Source organism: Capsicum annuum, chromosome 6 (assembly GCF_002878395.1).
Source record: "Capsicum annuum cultivar UCD-10X-F1 chromosome 6, UCD10Xv1.1, whole genome shotgun sequence".
Lineage (NCBI taxonomy): Eukaryota > Viridiplantae > Streptophyta > Magnoliopsida > Solanales > Solanaceae > Capsicum > Capsicum annuum.
In genome coordinates, this window is record NC_061116.1 from 189,319,191 (window position 1) to 189,328,088 (window position 8,898).

The 8,898-nt window shown below is 35.7% G+C and overlaps 1 protein-coding gene across 3 annotated transcripts in view; it reads right to left on the minus strand.

The window, feature by feature from the left end:
• Positions 1-993: 993 nt before the first annotated feature.
• The window catches only part of LOC107872825 (calmodulin-binding transcription activator 3), a 13,605-nt gene continuing 5,700 nt past the window's right edge, over positions 994-8,898 (minus strand). For all 3 annotated transcript variants that reach the window (XM_016719445.2, XM_016719444.2, XM_016719446.2), the window contains 8 exons: positions 7,252-7,297; positions 5,925-6,117; positions 5,546-5,799; positions 4,700-4,801; positions 3,921-4,609; positions 2,749-3,328; positions 1,636-1,938; positions 994-1,247 (listed from right to left, as the gene is read on the minus strand). In XM_016719445.2, the coding sequence (XP_016574931.1) occupies positions 1,206-1,247; positions 1,636-1,938; positions 2,749-3,328; positions 3,921-4,609; positions 4,700-4,801; positions 5,546-5,799; positions 5,925-6,117; positions 7,252-7,297 (2,209 nt within the window). In that variant the 3' untranslated portion in view covers positions 994-1,205. The remainder of the gene's footprint in view (positions 1,248-1,635; positions 1,939-2,748; positions 3,329-3,920; positions 4,610-4,699; positions 4,802-5,545; positions 5,800-5,924; positions 6,118-7,251; positions 7,298-8,898) is intronic.

Genomic DNA, 8,898 nt, shown 5'->3' on the forward strand with positions numbered 1-8,898 from the left:
ATTAAATACTTCAATGTTGGCTCCTCTTCTTAAACTCTCCAGGTTCATATGGTATATACTCATCATGGTTAGCCTATGAACAACTTGTCATAAGGTGGTAGTGTACAGGGTTGCGATTAGACGTGTGCTGGGCGCCATAAGTACGAGAGGGAGTAAGTTCACTTATTTTCTTGTGACAAGTAAAAATGAGTTATCTTGAAAAAAAAAATCATTTCCTAAAAATATCGTTTGATGTTTATTTTTACACAATTTTCTTGTTATATCTATTATGATTTGAACTTTTTAAGTAGAGAATTATATTTTTAGATTTCATAGGGAGAAAAAGTGTTACTAAAGAATGGAAAATTATTTTCTACCTTTCTGGATATGAAATTGATCCACTAAATATACTGAATCAAAATACATATAAGGTTTCATAACATATAAAGACTTCTAAATCAACTAAAGTTGATTTTAAGAAGATTTGAAAAATATATAAATAAACATGAAAGAGTTAGAATAAGAAAAAAATAAAGAAAGTATCCAATTTCTAAAAGTTTTAAGTAAGTAATCAAAATTTTTCTAAAGATTTAACTTTAATAATAAGAAAAAATTTAAAATATAAAAGAAAAGAAATAATCGTACAATAAATGCAAAAGTGACGATTCATTAACCACTTGAAACTTATGGTGGTAAAAATATATATGTGCTTACAATAAAATATATTTTATGTTTAATTATATTAAAATGTGAAGAATCTTTGAAAAGTGATTTGAACTTTTTGCACTTCACCAAAAAAATCTTCGCAATAAACAAAATAATCTGATTTTAATAATCAAAAGTTACACGTGCGTTTAAACTAGTAATATAAAAAGTGATTACGTATGTTTTAAAAAATAAAATATTGGTGGTTGATGTAGTTCTCCGCCTGCATAATTATTTCAATACCCTCATCCACAGAGCAGGAACACTTCAAACTACCAAATTTGGCTTTCAAATGCTATAGCAAGAATAAAGGTAAAACAGATCAAACTACAACATATTTCAATCACCTAAAAGATATTTACACTGTAGGAGTATTAACATTCGTACAGCAGAAAAACGCAATGTAAGTACCTCTATGTCTCAGACATGTTAAGACTATATTCAGTACATTTTGGTGGGTGATTAAAAGGGTATATGTCTACAAACAATTGGAGAGCTTTTTGCTCATATATTGAGAAAAGCTAAATTGGTGATGACCTATCTACTGCTCCTCCGTCATCCAGCTGCAGAAACAAATAAAGGTCTGTTAATTGATTGGTAACTGGCATTCGTAGCAAATAGAAATATTAAGGTGCATAAGCACAAATTATGAACATAACCAAGCACAAGAGATCTACAAGAACATTAGGAAGTGGGATACAAGCACGGAGAGGACTGGACTTCAGCATAGGGGTGCAGGATCCTTGTAGGAAGTGGGTTTACATGCAAGAGGCCTACCATGTCATGCATTACAGGGTAAAATCAACACAGGTATAATATGTTGCCGGCTTGAATATGAACTTTTTCACTGAAGCAAAGAGATTGCAATATACCAGTTCCTTGCATTATATTACAAGTATGTGGCTTGAACGAATTAGATTCTCAATTCTCCTACCAGAAAATTAGACTCACCTTAGTACTTTCAAACTTTGTAACCAGCCTCATATACTGATCTCTTGCCTCTGGATGACGTACCATGGACTGAACTCTTGCCAAAGCCTTCTCAACTCCAGCAAGCTTCTGTTTTCGACCAACACTGAGATATTCATACTCGTCCTCCTTCTCAAGCGCTCCTTTCTGACTAGCTTTTTCTGATCGAAATCCACGCAATCCTGTTTTTTTCCTCCTCCAACGCAGAATGACCTTTTCAAGTATACTGACTGACCATACAAACTTTTCGTACTGCTTACGAACATGATGTCCATGCACATGAGCCTGAAATCATAACATGATGTAAAATATTTTTGACTGCACTCTGGAGATGGAGTAAAATATTTAGCAAACATAGTTTGCAAAGTTCAATTGAAGTTAGTCAAATAAAAGTCAATTACCTCATGAAATACATCACCCACTGAAGATGAAATGATTATCTAAAACTAACTTCAGAGTGAAAGATAAAAGAATTTTCAATTTATCCTTCAATAATATTCGAGAAGTCAACCACAAGTTTATGTAAAACTTCAAGTACATAAAAAGCCCAGTTAATTAAGAGGGATGGAGTGATGTGATTAACAGGGTTTGAAAGTGATGTGATGGCAGTCACACTCTAACCATCATTATCCACAAACTTGTTAAAGAATCTACGAACAGACAATCTTATACTTCCCACACAGAGTCAGTTTAAACAAAAGCCAAACCATTGGAACAATAGGGGGAGAAAAAACAACTTGCTCTATGTAATATATAATTTCTCATCCTTCTCGTGCAGTCTTTAGTACAAATGACATTTATGAACAGTACTCTTCTACTTCTCATGTGAAAAGTTAGTTGCTACACAGTACTAACAAGCAGAATGGTGGAAGTTGACATACTTAGTACCCAATTGTTAATAAAGTTTTATAACTGGTCAACTCGAAACTAACAAAAAAGCCTATCTGAAAGCCAGAAAGTGTAAAAAATGGGAAATCGCCGATGGATATAGAGCAAAAGACGAGTTTAGCTAAAACAAGTACTTGAACAAAAGTCATACTTATTAGCAGACACACACACACACAAAAAGGAAGAAGTAAAAACATGTCAATTTACCTGGATTTTCACAATCCGGTTCTGTATCTTCAAAAATTCTCTTCTCCCGTTCCAGCCATGATAATTCTGTTGGATCTTTATGGCAGCTGAGTGTAAATAGTCCTCATAGTGGTTCACCTTTTGGACCTTGTTCAAGGAGCCCAGAGAAACAAGGTCAGGTGAATCTTCAAAAACATCATTTCTACTCTTCGTAAGCTGCCTCTGACGGAATGAATGAGATCTAAAAGCAGCTCGAATCAATGCTGCAGCCTGAGCTGATTTCGTTAGTGAAGCAAGAGATCCTTTTAAGGAAATGTCATCATCTATTGTTCCATTCAAAGGAACAACCTCTTGAGCTGCTGATTCAAAAGCCTTTTCAGCTTCAAGCCCAGCAGCAATACTGTCTAGAGCATTATTATTGGTACCCAATGATTGATGAAGAGCAGTAAGATCTGATTCTGCCAAGTAACCAGCAATCCCTTTGTGACCTCTACTAAAAGCCAAATCAGCAGCTGTTCGCCCCCCAGGGAATGCAGTAGTTGGATCATCAACGGCACCAGCAGCTACACCTAGCTTGATAAGTGCAATCACCATATCCTCCCTGAAGTAGATCATTAATATAAATTGACTTTTAAATGAATATCGATCTTCCGTAAGACTTAGCAAGTTAAGGTGATTTTTCCTTTTTGCTATCAATAATTCAACTGCTCAACTAAATATCGATATATGCAGGGCAGATAGCTCGCTCATGAAGCTTCTGTGGCAAATTTCCTAGGACGTGATCAGATGAAGTTTTTTCTCTTCACAAACATAGTACTGAAATTCACACTTATGCGAGGTGAATTTTAATGGCAAATGCATGACCAAATGGCAGGGAATACACTATAGAAATAAAATAGTTATAGTCTTAATTATTCGGTTTTTATGATTATCATTGTTGTTATTATTTTGATAAATGCATATCTACAGGGCACACGAAACATAAAACAGTGACATATCTCTAATCAACAGCCTTTAATGGAAGGGTGATGTTCTTTCCATTTACAGAAGGAAGCTGGTTGGACCAAACCTGCCTTACAGAGTGCTATTTAATTTAGCCTCACTAGGTGTCCAATGGAGAAAGACAACTCTAAAAGGTTCCAAATTTTGAGTAAATAATAGTCCAGGTACAAAATTTTGATGGGGGCACTCACCTTCCATAATGTGCGGCCCAGTGAAGAGCCGTCCTACCACGTGCATCTCTGAAATTAGGACTAATACCAGCAGCAATTAATGGAAGCAACCCCCATTCATAACCAAGGGAAGCCACTAGATGAATAACCCCTCGCCCTCCGTCATCCAAAATATTTGGACCTTTATCTTCTTCATGTGCTCTGGAGACTAGCCACTCATAAAGTTTATCCTTCATGATACTCTGATTCAGCACATCTCCGAAGATGATGTGATTGCCTTCAATAATGGAAAGTAAGTCCTCCAATCTTTCAGAAGCATTTCCAGCCGTGAATTTCAAAGAACACAACAGAGTCTTCAATTTACATTTTTCACACTCTCCACTAGAGCAATCCAACAATTTTTTATTTAAGCCTGAATATAGCAATTTAGCGAGTTGAACTTCCACACACTCCTCATCACTTGGTCTATGGGCAAGAGCAAGTTCTGATGGGTTTTCACGATATTCAAACTCCCGCACCTCACTGCATGCTACCCTATTGCTGCAGGTTAAATAAAAAGGAACAAGTCCAGGAGCATGAGAAGGAACTTGACATCGAATGACACCCTCATTCAGAACTTCTGCAGGGACCTCAACTTCACCAAACATACAGCTCCATTTCTGACAGGTGGGACGCTTTCCAAGGTCAAGAAAGGTACCTATGATCAAAACCTGAAGCGAAATAAAGTCGGACTGAATCTTTAACATTTTCAACTAATACAATATCCTTCATGTGATATCAAAGTTATCTGACAAGTTTACCTTTGTTTCCACTCCTGAGTAGACCCAATCCGGAGAAAAATCAGAGATACTGAACAGCTTGTCTGGGGATAGAGAATGGCCTGGAGCAACATGGATATTCTCCTACAATAAACAGAAATGACAGTAGCATTCAATTGAATGCTTATAATAACTACATAGCACATCAATGTTCAAATAAACAAAAGCATGCCACTATCTTAGAATATCCTTGTTCAAGCCTATGGGAAAACAATAGAAGATAATGTGGGTCTTAATGTGGCCATAATAGGTTAATAGCAATTACTTTTAGAAAACCAAAAAAGAAGGTAGAAATGGATCACGCGAATTTCCAAAGCCACATTTGAAAGTGAGTTCACGTTTGAACGTGGAAATTTGCATTACTGATGCTAAACAAGACAGATTCTCAAGAACTGGACGCATTGCAATGCATCATAATGTCAGAAGAGTAATTCTAATTAAATCAAGATATGCCAACTATTATGTTAAATGTTTCTTAATATATCTACTTCATGAAAATCTTGTACCTTTTTTTAGTATGCTATCAGAAGTTCAGAACTAGCCTATGGCAGACGATAAAAAACTGAAAATGAGCTTTGAGCATGTTAGTCCTACAGATGAAACCAGTTATAAAATACTGAGAATTTCTCTACTAGGTTGTATACAGAGAGCAGAAGCTTAGCTGCACTAAGCACGTTTGCATTGAAGATATGTAGCAAGAAGTTACCGATTTCCAATATCTCAATTGTCTTTAATGCTTTCAATATTGCCCTTTCCCCTCTACTTGGAAAGAAAAAAGAAGGGACACCAATGACTACATGAATACATCTATAGCACAAAATATAGTACCTCAAATACTTCCCCAGAAGTAATAGTCAATCTGTTTCTGATGTTTGCCACATCTTTAACAGCTTTACCAGCATCCCATCTTCCATAAGTGAGGTTACAGGACAGCAAATCAGCCACAGTAAGGTTTCCCGAGTAGAACTTTTGCTGTAGTGTAACATTTAATAAGTTTCTGCATGAGCCATGGAATTCAGCGGACATGAGAGAGCTAACTTGTGAATTGAGCTGAAAGCTGTCCCTCGACAACTCCACAAGTCCTGACAAGACAAAACAAGATCTTTAATTTGTATTATATAAGAACAACTTATGAAGTGCTATTACACTATACAAGTTTCCTTACCCAAACTTTATGAATAAAGGGAAACATCAAAGAGAAAACTACCTTTGGAATCATCACTGTGAAGTTCAGAAGAGGGTGCCTGTTCTTTCGAGTCAACTGAGCTTGGATTTGATGTATGAGATTCCTGAACTATTATTAGGCCAGACTCAAACCAAGGTGTGGAACTACTTTGAGGATTTTCAAGCACTGGCCCTGGATGTACAGGCTGCAGACGGGAGGCACCTACTTTGTAACCCTTCATGGTACATATCATTAATATATGTTAATCTACCACGATAGAAACTAAGATTCACAAGTCATCTCATAATAAGTCAGTTTGCTACATGCCACTTGATAACTGTCTGTCTTCATCCTCATAAAAAGAAACTAGTGACTTGATTTTCTGAGTATTTTTGCCCCAATTAATTTAAACATACAGAAGAAGCTATACTCTATGTAACAGCTTTCCGGTATATCATTGTGTTTCCATCCTAGAACAACTAAGTGGATAAAATTTTCTGGTAATTATTAGATTAACCAAGCACAATTATCCTAATTATTATGCAAACAAAAGGATCTTGTCCAACATATGAGCAGGACCAAAAAAGACCCTTGTATAGCTTAATCAATCTAATATGTTTCCCGTAATTGACAACTTCTCTTGATCTTCAATAGAACATTGCGATGCTTTTAAATTTGACTGACTAATGACTATACATGTGAATTGACTGACAAATGATTATATATGTGAATACAAGTAAATTGGATACACACTTAACTGAGAATAAAATCCTCCTTTCCTGATCATACTACTACTCTTGTTTCGATTTATCTGAAATTTTTTCATCTAGGAACATTTCAAAATGTTAGGCATTATTTCCTTTATAATATTACTCTTATCATTTTCAAAATATCCAATAATTTGAATTATTTAATAAATTCAAATTTTTAGCTTTAATGTGATGTTTTCTCTATCAGACTAACTTTTTAACCATACTTCAATACTTTCTTCCGTACCACTAACATCATAGACATGTCAATCAACATCTCAAAGTCCAATCCTGTCAAACATAGGCATATAATATGAAATGGAGGGAGTACTAATATTCCAAGTAGTTATAAGACATTCATCTCATATTCCTATTTCCTGGACCTTAGAAATTTCTTAGCAAATCAGGTTCTAAAAATAAGAATACAATGAATCCATTTAGCCACCTCATCTGCAAGTTACAAAGTGGAAAACACACAGAGCCGTGTAGAGATGTATGATGCAGGAATACATAAAACAGCAGAAAGATGTCAAGTGTAGAATCAGCGAATTAACAAACAGAAACCCATCCCCAGAGCAACATACAACAAGGACCATATGATTAAACTGATATGGAAATACCTCTTTTACTTCTCTGTAATGCACAAGGATGATGCGCTCCAACTTCCTGTAAAAGAAAATCAAGAACAATTTCCATGTTAAAATCTACAAAGGACTAAATCAAATACTAAGAAAATTGAATATTTTTTTAAGATCTCCACTTTCATTCCTTTTTTGTATAAACTGTAGGGTTTCAACATAAAGAATGTTCATTGTATATATCTATGAAGCACATAGATTGTTGTCAAAAGCCCTTGCACTTAAATATGAGCTAGAGAATAAGCTAAGTACCACAAAGGAAGAAGGATGTAATAATCTGAGGAAAACTCAAGCCTGCTAAATAAGCCAATATTACCACAAAGCTTGGTAATGAAGCATTTACGTAGTAGCCATTTATTTATTTATTTTGAATTTGAAAAGTCCATCCAGAACATCTATCTTTCCTACAGCCAAACTTTCAAAGCATAATCAACCACAAAAGAGATGTGAAAGAGTGAGCGTAATTACTAACTATGCAGTGGCACCATCAAATATGCGATGCAAGAACAGGGACTCTTGGAGTTAGTTTTGCAACTTCTTTTAGTGTATATACAGAAAGTCGTAAGTGTTTATTTGTTTTTGGCATAATACATAGTCAAACCCCTAAACTTGACAACAAATTTCACTTAAGACACATCAACTGAGTCTTGTACCTATTAGACCTTCCAACTTTAGTTCATGTGTGCCTGTAAAGCCCATCGTGACTAGCCAGTAAAAAAAAGTGAGCTTCATGTCGTAACATGGGAAAAATAAAGAATGAGAAAAGACATGTGGCTTTTAAGCCTAGCTAATGCCAAAAATTAAAATCCTCTGAGGGAAAAGAAAAAAAGAACTTCAATAGAACTCCCTCCCCCTCCCAAAAACTGTGTTTTCAGAACCTCCCTCCGCCCACCGGTCATCTTCTTCCTACACTGCCATTTCTTCTTCCATAGAACTTTCCCAACCCCAGGCACTGTACCTCCTACCGGTCATCTTCTTCTATGCTCCTCCTTCTTCTAAAGAACTTCTCCTCACTGCCAGACGAAGAGTTTCTTAAGAAGCATCTTGAAAAATTGTGTTCCTCTGTTGTAGTGAATCATTCTAGCTGGATTTGGGACAATTGTAGCATGTTAGAAAACTGGCTCAACTTTAAGGGGTTGTGTATGCAATTAGCCTTTTTTATCAATGACCCAAAACGACCATAAATGTTTTTGTTTTTAGAAAGGTAGATATACAACATAAATGATTTCATTTTGGAGGTACTTCCACAATAACCAAGGATAGCTAGAGGAAAATCACTAGAATCTAAAGAATGTTCTATGACAAAAAGAAAAAGAGTCTCAAGGTGATTGCCTAGAGGTTGAGGCATGGGAATAACAATTTAGAGATTGCAAGTTTGATTGCCAGCTAAAGCTTTGTGAGAGCAGTCTGCTCCAACCTGGATAGACAAGGGTATCTTGACATCTTGTGCTTGTGACCTGGATAGACTTTCAGGCAGAACTGTTTAGGTGCATGCAATCTTAGTCAAAAAGGACCGATCTTAAAAAAAAATTAAAAATGAGAAAGAAATATTAACAGCGGGTGATACTTGATGACTGAACTAAAAGCGAACATCACAGTATGTAGTGTGGATTGAACTTTAAAGAGTAA